Source organism: Musca domestica, unplaced genomic scaffold (assembly GCF_030504385.1).
Source record: "Musca domestica strain aabys unplaced genomic scaffold, Musca_domestica.polishedcontigs.V.1.1 66, whole genome shotgun sequence".
Taxonomy (NCBI): Eukaryota; Metazoa; Arthropoda; class Insecta; order Diptera; family Muscidae; genus Musca; species Musca domestica.
Window position 1 is genome coordinate 2,835,124 of NW_026712376.1, and position 20,421 is coordinate 2,855,544.

At 35.8% G+C, this 20,421-nt stretch overlaps 1 protein-coding gene across 1 annotated transcript in view; it reads left to right on the plus strand.

Moving 5' to 3' along the window:
• Nucleotides 1-20,421, plus strand: part of LOC101898725 (uncharacterized) — a 296,976-nt gene that overhangs the window by 98,588 nt on the left and 177,967 nt on the right. The window contains exons 3-4 of the mRNA XM_059129706.1: nucleotides 219-381; nucleotides 17,267-17,478. Of these exons, the coding sequence (XP_058985689.1) occupies nucleotides 219-381; nucleotides 17,267-17,478 (375 nt within the window). The remainder of the gene's footprint in view (nucleotides 1-218; nucleotides 382-17,266; nucleotides 17,479-20,421) is intronic.

Sequence of the window (20,421 nt, forward strand, 5' to 3'; positions counted from 1 at the left end):
TAAAAAAAATTTAAATTTAAAGTTCGGTACGGACTTACCTTTTTTTTTTTGTTTGTTTTTATATAATATTTCTATTAAATACTCCCTCCGCCCTTCTGTGGAATGTAATATCAACACTTCCCCCAGCAAATCATTATAACTTTCAAAAATCGATTTTGTTTTGTTGTTGTTATTATTGTTTATTATTCGTCTATTCTAAATTTTTTCCTTACTTCCAGGTTGTTGGCGCATCGATCGACAACCGCCACCCAGCTCGTCCACACATTCACCCGGTCGTTATGGTGATTACCTCTGTGATAGTCCTTGGAGCCTAATTGAGTCTGCTGCTAAAGCAATGAAAACGCGCCAGGGCGACAATGTGGAATTTGTCCTGTGGACAGGGTAAGTACACAAAAATATATATATATTGTAATGTACAGGGATGTGTTTACATAAGTTATACATACAAACATTTTACACTCGAGCAATATGATTTGGTTTGCCATACCAAAACGGGAACCTATATAGAAAATTTATACTACAACGATTGTTATCTATAGCCAGTCTTAAATGTCAAATTTGAAAAAAATTACCGCTGAACATCGGGAGGAACTATACGAAAACGTGGACATATACATACAATGTTCCGCCACCGGAGCTAAAACCCATTACGAACTACAAATGCCAATTTTTAGACAAATCCGTAAACAAGTGTTGGGAAAATCATCGAAATTGCAAATGCAAATTGTTGTGCCAAATTTTGAAGCTGCAAGCGTGATAGTCTGATTTCTTTATATTTGACTGTAAAACACAAGTTGCTATGCTCCAGCATTTAAATGTGAATAAATATATTGTGTCCGCGATACTGGTAGCATAGGCCGACGTCAATGAAGTGGACGGAAGAAAACAGCAACATCAGCAGAAATGGTTCGAAAAGTAAAGAAGCAACTTGATCGAAACCCGCGTCGCATTGGCCGAAAAATGGCTCGTGAGCTGAACACATCGCAATATTCCATTCGGCGAATATTGAAAAATGAGCTCGGGGTAAACCCAGCAAGAGAAAGAAAAAATCAGAATAAATGCCGAATATTATCGAAATATATATAGCGAAAACATTCTGGAGGTTGTATTAAAGCCTTGGTCACGTAAACATTTTGGCTGCAGACCTTGGACTTTCAAACAGCACCATCGCACTCAGCACGCGCCACCAAAGAATGGTCACAAAATGAGGTTCCTCGCTTCATTTCCACCAAAATCTCCGGATACCAATCAGTTGGACTATTGTGTCTGGAGTATTTTGAAAAGCAAGGTTGGCATTAAAAAATACCAGAGTGTCGATCAGCTCAAGCAAGCGCTTCGGCTGGAATGGGCCAAAATACCGGAACAACATTTGGGCAACGTGTGACGGTTTCATTGGCCGTTTGAAGACCATAATTCGTGCCAAAGGTGACCAATTCGATTATTCTAAAATTTGATGCTATTTCCGACATTTTCTGTTTTCATTCAATAAAATTTAAAGAAAAAATGTGAAAATTATGGCGTTTGACTTTGTTGCAGTTTTTTTATCTCACCCTGTATAATACTGAGTAATTCTGGCAGGAAGCGGCCATAACCTCAAAACTGTATTTCTGTAGTTTTACGATGCTGTACCATCTTTCTACCATTCTATCTAAAATGCTGGAAATGTCAACATTTTGGAGGCGGAATTGAATGCGAGTTGCAATATTTCATTGTAACTTGAGTTGAGAATCATAAAACTGTGTTCCATTCCTTTTATATTTTTAGTTTATTTTGTATTTCTCACCCACAATGAGCTCAAAATTGGCAAAATTGCAAAATGACATATTTTTATTTTCCTCTTAGCGAATTATTAATTAATTATGAATTTGCAATTTCTAGAAACGACATAAACTCCTATAACTTCGGAGTTTATCCGCAATGTGCCACTTATTTCAGTCATAGCAGTAATTTCATCTTAGCAACTTTTAACTATTTCAATTCAATGGTAAGCGAATTTGTTCGGGTGTTTATTATTTTCTTCGCTTTCTCGCTTGCTATCTCTGTGCCATACTCTGAGCTTGTATGTCCATCTTTGATACTGGCAAACAACTGCTGGAGCACTCCCAAAATGCTGTGTACAATTCGGGACACTACAAGTGATACCTAATGCGGTTGCATTTAATTTGCGAAATTTAAATCCGTCTTAATCCCACTCCTTCCCCTCCCTCAGCAGAATGCTGTAACTAAAAATGCCACCCAAGTCCCCCTGAAAAAAGGAAGAATAAAATTCAACAGAAGAACCAGCTCAAATTAGTTTTATGTTAAGTAACATTTAAACATGACAAAAATCCAACCGAAAGAACCGCATTGCAGGTGAAGAATGAAATGTACAAAGTACCCAAAACCTCAGCAAAGTAATAAAAGCCAAGCTAACTAGTAAAAGTCAGTTAGAGTTGGCTACCGAGTGTCCCGTTTAGTGTTGGCCACATCTACATGGTACTGCTCCACTCCCGGTGTTTTGCCTTAACTTTAAAGTTGGCCACCATCTTTGGCAGCTGAAGCAACAAAACTGATTCCAGCTACGAGAGTGGAAGCAAGAAACAACAACTAGAACAAAACATCTTAAAAGTGTCTCTTGATTCTCTCTCATAAAAAATTTACATTGTACTCTACTCTGGTCCAGGTGAGTCGTAGTTAAGCTTTGCTAATGTCCTTGGGGTGTTATTTGTGGAGACCAATCCTTATATTTATTTGTTTTTTTTTTTCTTTTTACCGTACAAAAATGCACAAGCGCTCATACTATCAGATGGTTCAGTGTGTTATACGTATTTCGTATATACGTACGTATGTAGCTAAAGAATCCTCTTTGCAAACGGTCAATTAGAATTGCTATCATATTCATTAAAGAGAGTGAACAAGAAGTAAAAAATGGTGTTATTTATATGTTCGCCATTAGGGCAATTTGAATTACCTTGAGCGACAAAGTTCAATTTTTTTTTTTCAATAATTACGGAGAAATTTTAGAAGATTATTAAAGTAGAGCTAAACATGTTAAAAAGTATCAGACGGTTACCCCCAGCAAATGTTCGATACATTTTGACTTCTGTTGAGATTATCGGACCTAAATAAATGTGAAAACCTAGGTATTTCCTGCCAGGTTTGGACTTGCTTCACTTTTCATAAGATATGTGATCATTTTTAGAAAATGTTAAAATGTGTGTGAGGCACCAGATATAGTCGATCGTAGTATTTCATAATACAAATAAAAATATTGGCATGGACAAAATTACAAGAAAATAAAACATTTATGTCCAATTTTCTGCGAAATCATAAATTCCATATTCATCCCAGGTTTCTCGTTAAGAGAAATATTTAGATATAAGAAGTTGTAAATAATCGCTGACTTGTTTCGCAAGTTTGACAGATAAAAGTATTGACCAGCAAGGAAAAGTTAAAAGTCGGGCGGGTCCGACTATATGATACCCTACACCACTATGCATATTTAGTAAATCTCCAGTAACAAAAGAATTTATTTGAAGCAGATCATACCACCTATCAACCTTCGGATTTAGAGCAGTTATAGTTCGGTTTCAGAGGGGAGTAATATATAGGAGGCACTTGACGAAAACATTTTAATCTTTTATACCAAATAACATTGCTATAGAGTGCATGATATCACTTCGAGAAGGATTATGTTATAAAATATGTGTAGGAGCCGAGTTCCACAAAATGGAAACGTACATCCTGAAACTCACTACATTCTGGCTGATATTAGCCATTATTTGCACAATAAACATGAAAACGGATTAACGATATGTATGGGAGCTATATCCAAATATTGGCCGTTCTCGATAAAATGTGACAAAAGTATTTCTGAGCTCTATAAGATATCTTGTACCAAAATCATTGTTGTGGAGTGCATACTACGCATTTGAGGTACTTAAAACCCCAAATCTGATGAAACATATATATGGCAACTATAACTATATCTGAACCGATTTTCTCCAAATTTGATGTACTTGTTTCTAGACTAAATTCAGTCGGATATGGTAAAATCCAGGTCATTTGGACTGATATTGGCCACTTGGGGGCACAATTAACCCGCAATCGGTTGAAGACAGGGTTGCCCATATTCGACGGACCCATGGGCCCATTCCAATCGACGAGGCTTGTCCGCAGGCAACATCCTTTGCGCCAATTGAATTTTGCACGGGAACAAATGCAAATCAATGCGAATAAACCGTTGTAAAGTGGACCGAGCCATGCCCAACTGTTGAGAACGGCGTTTTTGGGATGTTCTTGGGGACCTCTCAACACTGGCTCATACGGCAGCGATATTCTCGGCCGATCGCCTTGGTCGACTTTTATATGGCCTCTTCGACTTAGAAAGAGCCTTACCAGTCGAAAATTTATCGTATAAACGCTTAATGGTGTTCTTAGAAGGCGCATTTTTTAATGTTTTAAAAGCACGTTGAGTTTTCATAATTGACTTCTTCTGTTGAATGTAAATTTCAACTATTTCGCGTGGCGTGTACTGGTTCATGGTAAAAATCTGCTTGGACTGTCGCTTCAAACGCGGTATGTCATTAAGCGATGTGACATCTCTGTCAAAAGTTATGGCGTTGCCAGATGAGTCCGTCGATTATGGGCAACCCTGTATATCTAAATTTGAAGCGATTCTCACCAATTTCAATAGAGTTCGTCCTTGGGCCAAACACGCATTGTTTGCAAAATTTCATATCAATCGGATAATAAATGCGACCCGCATTTTGTTCACAAGAATGAATGGGCGTACGGACGGGCTGACATGCATAAATCGACTCAAAAAGTGATTATATGAAGATCCTCAAAAGTAACTATGGGTCTTTTTCGCTTCTTTCTCGCTGTTACAAACAAATGCACAAAGACAAGGTACCAGTATGTGGTGTAGGGTATAAATATTAACCATATACAGGTTAAGATACAAAACCTGCAACCAAATTCAGACTGCTGTCATTTCTAAGCCACTCGTCCAACAGCTGTTAAAATCATTCCAGTGACAGCTCATTATATTGTTTACAAGCATACAAAAGCATTTTAGTGAGAATTTTCCAGAAAAAAAGTTATTCGTGATGGAATTCAAGCGTGATAGTGTGATTTCTTTAAATTTGGCTGCAAACCACAAGTGGCTATCGTTAGAGCACTCCAGCATTTAAATGTGAATAAATCTTTTGTGTCTGGTACAATCGCTCGTTACCGTGATACTGGTAGCGTAGCCCGACGTCAAGGAAGTGGAAGGAAGAAAACCGCAACTTCAGCACAAATGGTTCGAAAAGTAAAGAAACGACTTGATCGAAACCCACGTCGCAGTGGCCGGAAAATGGCTCGTGAGCTGAGCATATCACAATATTCCATTCGGCAAATTTTGAAAAACGAGCTCGGGGTTAAGCCATTGAAATTCCAAAAAAAATGCAAGAACTTACACCGCAACAGAAAGAAAATAGAATCAAATGAGCTAAAGAGTTGCTTCGCTTGGCCGAAAGTGGTGAACTGCCGAATTTGGTTTTCTCCGATGAGAAAACATTCGTCGTCCAGGAGTTTGTAAACAAACATTAAGATCGTGTTTACTTGCCAAAGATGTCAGCTGAAAATGTACACCTTGGGATGGCCACCAGAACTCAAGCGCCGGCCATAGAAAGCGATGGTCGCTCTCCGCTGGTATTAATCGACCATGGCATCAGAATAAATGCCGAATATTATCGCAAAAGTATTGTGGAGGGTGTATTAAAGCCATGGGAACGCAAACATTTTGGCCGCAGACCTTGGACATTCCAACTGGACTCAGCACCATGGCACTCAGCAGGCGCCACCCAAGAATGGTTACAAAATGAGGCTCATTTCCAGCGCACAATGGCCACTAGAATATGCCGATACCAATCCGTTTTACCAAGACTGAAAAATACCAAAGTGTCGATCACCTCATGCAAGCGCTTCGCCGGGAATGGGCCAAAATATCGCAAAGCAACATTTGGGCAGTGTTTGACGGTTTCATTGGCCGTTTGAAGGCCATAATTCGTGCCAATGCTATTGATGCTATTTCCGACATGTTTTGCTTTCACTCGATAAACTTAAAAAAAAAAATGTAAAAATTATGGCTTTTGACTTTGTTGCATTTTTATACCCTACAACACTATGTGTTGGGGGTATTATAAGTTTGATTGGGCCAAAAATTATGTAACACCACGAAATATTGATTTCCCACATAGGAAAGTATATATGGATCTTCCTATCTCGCCGAGCTGAGTCGATCTAGCTATGTATGTCCGTCCGTCCGTCTGTCCGTCTGTCCATGTTAATTTGTAATCACTCTACAGGTCGCAATTATGGTCCGATCTTCACGAAATTTAAAATGGAGGTGGGGCTTGGGTCAAAATAGAACCCTATTTCTTTTGGTGATGATCGCATAATATTTAGGGGTTGAAATGGACCAAAAACTGAAAAAATTCCTGATTTTGCACTTTCTCTACAGGTCGCAATTATAGACCAATCGACGCGGAATTTAGCATGTAGCTAGAGTTTAGGGCTGGCAAAAAGCCTACCCCTTTAGGTGGTCATCGGATAATATTTAGCGGGTAAAATAGACCATATCTTTTTTGTTGAAAAAATTCAAAATTTTTCATTAAACCGCGAATATTTTAAATCTCGGCGAAATCACAAAGCCATGATAAGGTTACTTCTGATCTTTACATTGATGTTAACATCCAACAAAACGGATATATAACAATATATGTGCGATATATATGTTTATCAAAGAAGATATGCTTGAAAAATCTCTTATATATCGAGAACGGCTGAACTGATTTCGACAGTTCTCATTAATTCAGAATGGCCTATTGGCAGGAAAGAAAAAACGTCTAAAAAATCGCATAAAAATATCTCTCTAAAGATGAAAATATTGATTTTGTAAAATTTTCTCATATTTTTTCAATTTTTTCATATTTTTGACATATTTTCATTTTGAATTAAACATTTGGTAATATTTCTATAGCTAACAAAACTAACTAGTTAGGATATCAGGATATCATATACAGATCGCATTTATGGCCCGATCCTTACGAAATTTTGCATGGAGATAAGATGAGGGTCAGAATAAAAGCCTATTCTTTTTGGAGATGATCGCCATATATTTAGGGGTTGAAATGGACCAAAAAACTGCAAAATTATCAGCAGGTCGTAATTATGGGGGTTACCGGACATTGCAAAAGCCAATCAGTTTTGGATGGCCATCCAAAAATATTCAATGTGTGAAGGAGTTTGCCAACTTTTGTAGACAAAATAGGAAAATGTCCATTCCAGTGACTTTTTTGGAGAATTCAAAAATACAGGAAAGACGCACTTCTGACTATTTCGTTGAAGAATATAGTCAAATGTCTGTATCTCATATAGATGCGTTTCAGTCAAAAACCAATAATAAATGTTAATCTTTTGCCACTTCTGAGAGATTATAGGTCTTTGGGAAATATTGGTTCCAGATCTAGAAAGACCATTTAAGTGCAACATCTACCAATAAATTGGAAGTAAGCAAATTAGTTTAAGTTGCTACTATTCGAAAATTAGAGAACGAAACCTGATGGTTTTCTTTTATTATTTGTCACAATATCTTCTGGAATTCTTTCGAGTATCTCGCCTATATAAACTGTATCGTTTATTATAGTGTTGTAGGGTATTCAACGGTCGGCCCCGCTCGACTGTAGCCTTTGCTTACTTGTTTTATCCTGTATATGTCTTTTTTACAATACCAAAAATTAAGAGAGATTTCGGTTTCTTTCGGATGCTAGAGCGATTTTTACTGATGGACAGACATACAGTCCTTTTGTAACTGTTTTCTCGCCTATCCTCCTAAACCTTAATTCACTTAAGATGTAAAGGAGGAAATCGCATATAAACTTTCAAATGTTTATCTCAATTAAATTTAAATTTGTCATTACCGTGCCTCTACTTTCATCTGAAAAGGAATTTCAGATGTAGTTCTCCTTAATTTAAAAAATTCCTTATTTTGTACTCTTTGTATTCAAGTAAGGACTAACTAGCTGGAGAAAAATCTGCGTAATATTTATCAATTTTCATACTTTGCACAACAGCAACAAATGTGTTGAGCTCGTTGATATGCATCGTCCATTTGTATTCTCTGGAAAATCTGTTCCTTTTCTCGTATCGTTTTTCAAGCTTGTATCTCTTCATAGCTTGCTTTTATTTTTTTCTTTCTTTCTACATTTTCACGACATGTTTTGTGGCTTCATCCGTCACTTCATATCTTGTAGTCTTCACAGTTGGCAAGGATGAACTCCTCCACACAATAGGCAGTTCCTTTACGTTTCGCTAAGTTTGCGGGGGAAACTTTTTCACTGCAACAACACGTCCAGCAACTTACCTTCCCTCTGTTGGCTTTTATGTGCGCTTGGGATATCTTTTGACAATAAAGGAACCCATAATCCCTATACATCCTAAGGGAAAATAACGGAAATTAACTTTTTTTTTGCTTTAATTTTTCTCGGCGGAATGGCATCTGTTTCCATGAAACTTTACGTACTAGTTAGTTGTTGTTGTTGTTTGCATTTTTTTACTTTATGAATCAGGCGTTCTTTATAATTGGAAAATATAGCATAAAGAAATTTAATTATTTGCTACATATAAAATCTCATTAATGTTGGAAAATATCAGCTCTATTTTTAATAAAGCTAGCTGTCTAGTTTTCTTGCAATATTCTAGACAGCAAAAAAATTCATAAATCTTTTTGTTGTGTCTTTGGCAAGACATAATTTCCAGGGAGAGTAAAATGAATTATTGCTCACGTTAATATTGCTGAGTCTTTAACAAAGAATCGTTAAAGTTAAGTAATGTCAATTTTCTTTGATTTTCAAATTTGGCATTTGAAGTTCGAAATAGATACTACAGCCTAAGACAAAAAGTTGTCTGTGCAGGTCCACGTCTTCGTATAGCCCCCATATAACGGTACCTCCCGATATTCGGTATATTGATGCTTTTAGCGACATTATTCACCGGAATAGTTATGAATTACTTACTTAGTGTTCGTAATGGGAACTACAGTCTGTGACAGAAAATTGTGTATACAAGTCCAGGTCTTCGTATAAGCCCCATATATTCGGTATTTTGACGATTTTACATACAATACTCACCGAAATTTTTTGAGATGTCGTATTTAAAGTTCGTAATGGACGTGACAGAAAATTGTCTATGCAGGTCCATGTCTTCGTATAGGCGCGATATAATGGTACCTCCCTATGCACGGTATTTTGATGATTTTAGCTACATTATTCACAGTTTATTTCATGTTTCGAATTTGAATATGTTAATGGCTTATGACAAACAAAGCCTATGTAGGTTCCCAACTAAAATGGTTATATTCGGTATTTATACCCTACACCACAAGGTGGTCAGGGTATTATGTCTTTGTGCATTTGTTTGTAACAGGCAAAAGGAAACAAGATAGACCCTTAGTTCCTTTTGATGATCTGCATAGAATCATTTTCTGAGTTGATTTATGCATGTCAGTCCGTCTGTCCGTCCGTCCGTCCGCCCGTCCGCCCGAATGTCCATGTATTCTTGTGAACAAAATGCCTTTTATTGTGCACCAAACGTGTAATATCAGCCCGAATTGTATGGAATTTTGCACATACAACCAAATTAGGCATGAAAATAAGTGTGCCAAATTTGATCGAAATCGGTTCAGATATAGCTATAGCTCCCATATATAATGTTCATCCGATTTGTTATTTTTGTCCTTCGCAGCCGTAATATACACTCTGTAACAACAATATTTGGGGAAATATATCAAATGCAGCTCAGAAATACCTTTGCTAAATTTTATCGAGATCGGTTCAGATTTGGATATAGCTCCCATATACAACTTCGTCCGATTTACCATTTATTGTGAACCAAACGTCTAATATTTTCCAAATGGGATGGAATTTGGCACATACGACCGCATTTAGTCTAGAATGTAGTATGTCAAATTTGGTGAAGATCGGTTCAGATATAGCTATAGCTCCCATATATATTGTTCTTTGTCAAACGTTATCGAGATCGGTTCAGATTTGGATATAGTTCCCATATATATCTTTATCTGATTTCAAATTAATTTTGCACCAAATGGGCAATATAAGTCCGAATTTAAAAGATACAAATGCTTCGGCATATTTAGTCCTTGGAATTTTAAATTATAATTATAATCATAGCGTGTATGATTGAATTCTCCCATAAAAAAAACTTTTAATTATTAAGTGGAGCTCAACTAAATTAGCAAAGTGGTGTAGGGTATCATAAAATCGCCCCCCCCCCCCCCGACTTTAGGACTTTCTTTACTGGTTTTAAGATTTTAACAGAATTTTTAACGGATGTTTTTTTTTTTTTTTTAATTTCCAAATTAGTTCCAAATGGAAAGTTCGGCCCGGTCGAACTTACTGCTTTTTAACTTGTTATAAGTTTTGTTTTTATACCCTACACCGCAAGGTGGTCAGGGTATTATTTATTTGTGCATTTGTTTGTAACAGGCAAATCGGTCAATATTTAGATATAGCTGACATATATATTCGTACTATTTGCCTTTTTTGTGCACCAAACGTGTAATATCAGCACATACGATCAAATCAGTCCTGAAAATAAGTATTCCAAATTTGATGGAAATCGGTTCAGATATAGCTATGGCTTCCATATATATTGTTAATCCGATTTGTTATTTTTGTCTTCCGCAGCCGGAATATGCAATCTGTCACAACGATATTTGGGGAAATATATAAACTTCACCTCAGAAATATCTTTGCTAAATTTTATCGAGATCGGGTCAGATTTGGATATAACTCCTATATATAACTTCGTCCCATTTACCTTTTGTTGTGCACCAAACATCTAATATTTACCCAAATGGGATGGAATTTGGCACTTACGACCGAAATTAGGAAAGAAGCTGGTACGTCAAATTTGGCGAAGATCTGTTCAGATATAGCTATAGCGCCCACATATATACTGTTCATGCAATTCGTTATATAGCATTTTCAGATTAAATGAAACCTTTTGCAATTCAAACGAAACTTTTTGCAGCGGGAATGAAACCTTTTGCAGTGGAATTGAAACCTTTTGCAGTGGAAATGAAACCTTTTGCAGTGGAAATGAAACCTTTTGCAGCGGGAATGAAACCTTTTGCAACCGAAATGAAACCTTTTACAACCGAAATGAAACTTTTTGCAAATCAAATGAAACTTTTAGATTTTTAGAAGGAAAAATAACAAAACATTTTTATTTTTAGTAGGTTTAAAATTAAATTAACTAATTATTACTAATATATAGTTAAAGAGGAATTTTTATTGATTATTAATATTTATGTTTTTATAAATTTTTTTCTTAAAGCTTCCATAAAACACAAGTGTAGATGCAGAAAGATTGAAAAAAGTTTTTCAAGGTATTTTTTTCAAAGGACCCGAATTAGGTATCTTTTTATAATCTCCTCCATGGAAAGGAGGATATATTAAATTTTACATTCGGTTTGTAACATCTCTAAATATTTGTCGTAGACCCCATAAACTGTATACAATCATGATCATAGTTTATTTAATGATTTCCACTTATCGGTCTATTGAAATCACGACTGCTCTATCTCCATAATCAATAAAGCTGCGAAGCGGGAATCCTTTATTAGGTAAGATTAATAGTATACTATAACTATAAAAAATTGTGGAAAAGCTTAATTTCTCATTTCAGTCCTGGCCATACCTATAAAGGGCAAAATTTGTTTAAATTTCTCTTTTTGGCGTTAAGCATTTGGAATTTAATAATATGGAAGCATTTTATATCAAATCAATAAAGAACCATTTGTTATTACAATAATTGAAACTTTAAGAAATAATATAAATAAATGTAGATATTTATAATCAATAAAAAATCCTCTTTGTCAATATATTAGTTATATTATTATTAATTATTAATTGATTTAATTTAAAAACTACTAAAAATAAAAACGTTTTGTTATTTTTCCTTCTATAAATTTAAAAGTTTCATTTGATTTGCAAAAAGTTTCATTTCGGTTGCAGATGGTTTCATTTCGGTTGCAAAAGGTTTCATTTCCGCTGCAAACGGTTTCATTTCCACTGCAAAAGGTTTCATTTCCACTGCAAAAGGTTTCAATTCCACTGCAAAAGGTTTCATTTCCACTGCAAAAAGGTTCATTTGAATTGCAAAAGGTTTCATTTAATCTGAAAATGCTATATTTGTTCCCCACAGCCGTAACAACGATATTCAGGGAAATATATCAAAAACAGATCAGAAATACCTTTGCCAAATTTTATCGAGATCGGTTCAGATTTGGATATAGCTTCCATATATCCGATTTCAAGTTAATTGTGCATAAAATGAACAATACAGGCCGGAATTGAAAAGGTACAAATGCTTCGGCATATTTAGTCCTTTGAACTTTAAATTATAATTATAATCATAGCTTGTATTATTTAATTCACCCATAAAAACTTTTAATTATTATGTGAAGCTCTATTAAATATGCTAAGTGGTGTAGGGTATCATAAAGTCTGCCCCGCCCGACTTTAAGACTTTCTTTACTGGTTAAATATACATTAAACACTAAAAATGTGGGCCAGCCGCGTGAACCGGGTCAGCTAGTTTATTCTATACAATTAGTTTTAAAAATCTAAGTAATTTGGCCTCTCGTGATATAATATTTTGAACTTTTTTCGCAAGATTGAAAATGGAATTTTAAAATTCCAACTAATTTCACTAAATGTTGGTACTTTAGGTTCTTGACACGAAAAAAATGATCAATGTAGGCCCATCTTTGGTATAGCAACAGTATTAGGTCAGAACGCCAACATTTCAAAAGAACATATAAGGGCTGATATTTTAGGTATTATCTTTTTGACAACACTGACTTAAACAGCTCACGCACGTTTCCTGTTATGTTTCACTGTCTGGCCTATAATTTAAGCAATAATTGTCTTAATAACGAAGAATGCTTCCAAATCATCGAGTTTTATTATCAAAATGCGTGTTCTGATAAGAAAGTTCATCCCGCGATTCATCTATTTCATGATAAAGCTTATTTTTGTTTCAATGGGTAGATTAATAAACAGAATTGTCGATCTTTGAGTGAAGATCAGTCAGAAACTTTACAAAATATTTCTTACATTTTTTTTAAAATTTCATTGGATGAAAGCAAAAATGTCGGAAATAGCATCAAATTTTAGAATAAGTTTAGATTTTTTCGAATTGTTCACGTTGGCACGAAATATGGCCTTCAAACGGCCAATGAAACCGTCACACTCTGCCCGAATGTTTTTCTGTGCTACTTTGGCCCATTCCCGGCGAAGTGCTTACTTGAGGTGATCGACACTTTGGTATTTTTTTCCAAAATACTCCAGACACAATAGTCCAACGGATTGGTATCCGGAGATTTTGGTGGCTATTGGGCGCTGAAAATGAAGCGAGGAACCTCATTTTGTAACCATTCTTGGGTGGCGCGATCTGAGAGCGATGGTGCTGAAAAGATTTATTCACAATTCAATGCTGGAGTGCTCTAACGATAGGCACTTGTGGTTTTCCAGCCAAATATAAAGAAATCACACTATCACGCTTGAATTCCATCACGAATAACTTCTTTTCTGGAAAATTCTCACAAAAATGCTTTTGTACGCTTGTAAACAATATAATGAGCTTTCACTGGAATAATTTTAACAACTGTCGGACGAGTGGCTTAGAAATGACAGCAGCGAAGTTTGTTGCAGTTTTTTCATATCACCCTGTATATGTTATATATTAGCCAAATGGAGAGGATTTTTAAACATCCGACCGATATATATGTTTCATCCGATTTGAAGTTTGAATGCCTCACATTCGCAATATGAATTCTACTGCAATGGTATTTGGTATTTGGCACCAGATTTCATAGAGATCGTTGCAAATTTAGATATAGCTTCCACATATATTTTTATCCGATTTCATGTCTATTTTCTACCAAATATGTAATATTTGGTGGAATATTGCATATTCAAGCTATGTTTTCATTTGGTGGCACTCATTTCTCATACATCTATTGCTCCGGTATATATTTTTGAATATAATTCTTCTCGAAGATATTTCGTGCACTCTGTAGTAATAGTTTTTTTGTCCGAGTACGAATGCCTCTGACAAATTTGATAGAAATCTATTCAGAGTTGGATATACCTCCCATATGTTAGTTGTCTCTAATTCCAAATTATTATGCTCAACGGCTATAATACTCATTTAAAAAGTTTCGTAGTTGAGTGTGCTGTTACTTGGTAAATTTTTATTGAAATAACTCGTTATTTTGTAGCTTGCTGGTATTAAATAAAATATGTATTTGTCATTACTCGTAGTGCTGAAAGTGACACATGTGGCTTCCAAATTGTTGGGTGGTACTACGATGTTCTTAATCTTTAGAAATAAATCAATTTGTTAAGAGCCCAAAATTTCAAATCTCAGCTCAATAGGTTAGAAATTGGGGCTAAAACCGAAAACAAGAACGAACCGCAAAACCTTATGAAATAATGGTTCCATTTTGAGTATTTTCTGAAAGGAGAGTTCATATCCACCTATCCTGAAACGCCGAATTAGGACAAAAATTTGTTGGGCAGTCTTAAAATCGGGAGCACTTTTATATGACTCTACCAAATAATAAACCACCATTCAACATTTATAGGAACAAGAGGTTACATATACAGTGGTTTCTATTTACCTGCATCAACATTAGCTGCGCATTGGCCTTTGCAGACCAAAAAACTTTTTTTATGTCATTTTTTTCTGAATCCCTTTATTTGAATTGTATTTAAGTGCCCAATCGATAGCTGCACATTGGACATTCCTGCCTCGAACAAAGTCAAATGCCATAATTTTTACATTTTTTTAATGTTATTGAACGAAAGCAAAAAATTTCGGAAATAGCATCAAATTTTAGAATACGTTTAGATTTGTTTGAATTGGTCACCTTTGGCACGAATTACATATGTTGCTCTGCAGTATTTTGGCCCATTCCCGGCGAAGCGCTTGTTTGAGGTGATCGACACTTTGGTATTTTTTAATGCCAACCTTGATTTCCAAAATACTCCAGACACAATAGTCCAATTTGTTTCTGAAAAAGTTTCACCAAAATGCTTTTGTACGCTTTTAAACAATATAATGAGCTGTCACTGGAATAATTCTAGAAATGACAGCAGTCTGAAGTTAGTTGGAGTTTTTTCATCTCACCCTGTTTAAATTTTTATACCCTCCACCTTGGAAAGAAGGGTATATTAACTTTGCCATTCCGTTTGTAATATCCCTAAATATTTATCGTAGACCCCATGAAGTATATGTATTAATAATTAGCATAATATGCTAAGTCGATTTAACGATGTCCGTCTATCTGTTTAAATCACAATACAGTCCACATTTCTTGACGTAGAGCGTCAAAACTTAACATAACAATTTGTATTGTGCCTAGAATGGTGGGTATTGAAAATGAGATGTATTGGTCCACGTTTTGGTCCCCATATTACGGTACTTCGGTAATTTGATGATTTTTGCCACATTTTTTTCACGGATTTGTCTAAAAATTGGAATTTGTTGACCATGATGGGTGCTAGCCCCGTAGCGAAACATTGTATGTATATAGGTCCACGTATGTATAGCCGCTTATAACGGTACCTCGTGATATTCGGTGTTTTGATGATTGATGATTTGTCCAGAAATTGGTTTTTGTAGTTCGTAATGGGTTGTGGCTAGTGTGGCGAAGCATTGTATGAGTAGGTCCGGGTTTTGGTATAGCCCCATATAACGGTACCTGACGACATTCGATATTTTTATAAAAGTTGGTATATTTAGTTTATAATGGGTTCTAGCCCGGTGGCGGAATATTGAATATTTAGATCCAGGTTTTCCTATAGCGCACATTTAACGATAACCACCGATATTCGGTATTTTTGATAATCCTAGTTACATTTACCCACATAATTATTTCAAATTTGATATTTTAGAAGATTTGATAGATGCCAATCTTTGAAGTATAAAATTGTCTACATGGGTTCCCATTTTGGTATGGCCCCATATAACGACCTCACCCACTTTATTGTTTTTTTAATAAGTTAACTGCATTATCCAAACTGTCTTACTGGTATATGAAGTTTAATGTGAAACACGCTTGAATTCAGATACTTTTATATAAAAATATTTCCTTTACCCTAAGGTGGAGGGTTTTAAAAGTTCGGCCCGGCCGAACTTAATGTTTTTTTTACTTGTTTGAGTTAGCTTCAAATGTTCTTAAGATTGGTTTATATATGTTACCGAATGGAAATAACATGCAGAATCTAGATCTTAATTTGAACCGATTTTCACTAAATTTGATAGAGGTATTTTAATGTCATATTTGACCCCTCGTAATAAATATAATTGCTATAATGTGCATCTTATTACGACTATGAGAAGGATTAAATATAAAATAGGGAGCAACATAACTATGTGAGTTATAGCTATATCAAAACTGTTTTATTCCAAAATTGGTGTAGTCGAAACTTGATCGTATGAACCAGAATTGGACCTTATTTAACCTCATTTTTATCAAATCACAGGAAATGTATAGGGAGCTTCATGTAAATCTGAACGAATATGGAAATGGTATTTCAAGATCTTTTCTGATATCTTGCTCCAAATATCCTTGTGTTGGAGCGCTTCTTACGGTTTTGAGAAACTAAATACCAACTTGGAGGATTCATATAAATGAGAGCTACAATCTGGACCAATTTTCACCAATCCTTGCAGACTTACTTTTTAAGCAGAATTCTTTGGTATATGCTCAAAATTCATTCCATATCGGTTCAAACAAATTTACAAAAACATAATACCCAGGACCACAGTATTGTGCTGGATATAAAGAGGACGTCATTTTTTAAAGTTTCTCTATTGTTGCAAGTGGACGTAATCCATTAATTAAAGTTTTATTTCGATTATTTCATTGCTGGATTATTTCGTTGTTCTCCTCCAATGTTTTCTTTTGCTATTAACAAGTGAAATGGGGTTTTCGAGTATCCTTTAGGATTGCCTTGAAGCGATCATTATCAAAAAACTTTCCTCTTTTTTCGACTATTTTATTCAATTTCACATATTCTCATATCAGTATTTTATATGTCTGTATGTATGTATGTATGTATATAGTTTATTGTCTATATATTTCTGTTATATATGTATTCACATTCTGTTCTTTTTTTTCTTCTTTCTATTTTGTTTTCATTTTCAGAGATGGTTTATCTCACTCAGCACATCCAATGTCCGAAATGAAAAAATTGGAAATCCTGCGCAACATTACCGATTTGCTTGGTCGAACATTCTCTTCGCAATTTGTATTTCCGGTTCTGGGGCATGAGGACGGTACAACAACAAATTTCCGGCACATGGGCGATTTGTGGCGACATTGGCTGCCAACTGAAGCATTGCATACATTCGAAAAAGGTAAAACTGGTTCATTTCATACTACACACACACACACTATCACACAGCCCCATAAGTTGTACAATGTACAGACAGATATACAAGTACACATATACATATCCAAACATATCGCTCCATTGCTATGAACAATGTGGAAGGTACATGTGTGCGCCAAAGAGCTGTATGACTGTATGCGAACATGTTTGGTGTTCGTGTTTTTATTGCCACATGTATGTTTTTTATTCCCACTACTCACATTTGGAGAGCACTTTTAGTTTCATTCAGCAGCCGGAGAAGTTATTTTGTTTGTGATCTTTAAAGGATTAAAGGATTTCTTTGTATTGAACAGTTAACTATTTCTAATTATTTTTTTATTTGAATTGTTATTTCTGGAGTTTTTATACCCTAAAACACTATAGGATGAGATGAAAAAACTGAAACAAATTTCAGACTGCTATCATTTCTAAGCCACTAGTCCAGTGAGAATTTTCCAGAAAAAAAGTTATTCTTGATGGAATTCAAGCTTGATAATGTGATTTCTTTATATTTAGCTTTAAAAACACAAGTGGCAATCGTTAGAGCACTCCAGCATTTAAATGTAAATAAATCTTTTGTCTCTCGTACCATCACTCGTTACCGTGATACTGATAGCGTAGCCCGACGTCAAGGAAGTGTACGGAAGAAAACAGCAACATCAGCAGTAATGGTTCAAAAAGTAAAGAAGCGACTTGATCAAAACCCGAGTCGCAGTGGCCGCAAAATGGCTCGTGAGCTGAATATATCGCAATATTCCATTCGGCAAATATTGAAAAATGAGGTCGGGGTAAAGCCATTGAAATTACAAAACGTGCAAGAACTTATTTATCGCAACAGAATGAAAATAGACTTAAAAGAGCTAAAGAGTTGCTTAGCTTGGCCGAAAGTGGTGAACTGCCGAATTAGGTTTTCTCCGATGAGAAAACGTTCGTTGTCCAGCAGTTTGTAAGCAAACAAAATGATGGTGTTTACTTGCCAAAGAGTACAGCTGAAAATGTGCACCTTCGGTTGGCCACCAGAACTCAAGCGCCGGCCATGGTGATGGTGTGAGCCGCAATAACAGGCGATGGTCGCTCTCCACTCGTATTTATCGACCGTGGCATTCGAATAAATGCCGAATATTATCGCGAAAATATTCTGGAGGGTGTATTAAAGCCTTGGACATGCAAACATTTTGGCCCCAGATCTTGGACATTTCAACAGGAATCAGCACCATCACACTCAGCACGCGCCACCCAAGAATGGTTACAAAATTAGGTTGCTCGCTTCATTTCCAGCGCACAATGGCCACCAAGACCTCCGGATACCAATCCGTTGGACTATTATGTCTGGAGTATTTTGGAAAGCAAGGTTGGAACTAAAAAATACCAAAGTGTCGATAACCTCAAGCAAGCGCTTCGCCGGGAATAGGCCAAAATACCGCAGAGCATCATTCGGTCAGCGTGCGACGGTTTCATTGGCAGTTGCAAGGCCATAATTCATGCCAAAGGTGACCAATTCGAACAAATCTAAACTTATTATAAAATGTGATGTTATTTCCGACATTTTTTGGTTTGAATCAATAAAATTTAAAAAATGTAAAAATTATGGCGTTTGACTTTTTTGCAGTTTTTTTAATCTCACCCTGTATATCTGGTACCTCTCGCACTCTAAAAATTATCACATATCACAATTTTTATATCGTATTTGGTTTGGTCCGATATGAAATTTACGATATTGGGCCATTCCTTCGGAACCTTCCCTGTAGAGGCTCAACAATTTGAACGATCATAACAGAGGTCAAAATATATTTAAATAATCGAACATTGGTTGAGGGTATACATCCGGTGAATAATTTAGCTAATGTCGTCAAAATACCGAATATAGGGAGGTACCGTTAAATCGGGGCTATACGAAGACCTGGACCAGCATAGACAATTTTCTGGCATAGACGAACTCTAAACACGAAATTTCAAACATTTCGGTTAATAGTGTACCTAAAATTCAAAATATCGAATATTGGGAGGTACCGTTATATGGAGGCTATACGATATCGTGGACCGATGTAGCCCATCTACGAACTTGACTTGCCTGCAAACAAACATTAATCTGTGCAAAATTATAGCTTCCTACCTGTATTCGTTTTGACTCTAGCGTGATTACAACAGACGGACAAACAAGGCTAAAACGTCTTAGAATTTTACGCTGATCAAGAATAGATCAATTATATACATACTCTGTTATATCTAAAATCATTACTTCGATGAGTTACAAATGGAATGACGAACTTAATATACCCTCCATAATATGTATGGTGGAGGATATAAAAAACATATTTGCAAAAAATTATCAATATACGCCCCTTATTTGAGCTATTTCCGGCTTGGCCATATTTTTCAATTGATTTGGATCTTGTATCTAAATGGGGCATACATTTTTAAGCTATCTCCAGATTTTACCTATTTCGAGGGCCTTTGACACATTTTCCATTCGATTTGGCTAAGTGTTTGTATTTAGGCTACATTGAGGAGTTGGGAACCATCATCCAGAATAATTTCATTATCTCTACACATTTTGGTATGATCCTCATGTAACGGTACCTCCCAGGTCCACTAATATGAATTAGATCTGCGAATTATTATGCTTTAAAAAAACATGCATTAAAGACTAAAACCACGGGCCGGCAACGCGGACCGGGCCAGCTAGTTTTGTATTTTGGGTATGGCAATGTCAACTACGATGAGAATTGAAGTGGTACTCACAACTTCTCGTGAGTGGCTTTATAGGAAATAGTCATTATTTTGGAAAACAGTTTACAACCACTATAGGTGTATATAAATATATATTTAAATTTCCAATTGGCAGTACAGTAAATTGTACAATTTTTTTGCAGATGTGATTCAGCTTGTTTCCCTGTTATTTTCCGTAATGACCATTTCAGTTTCAATT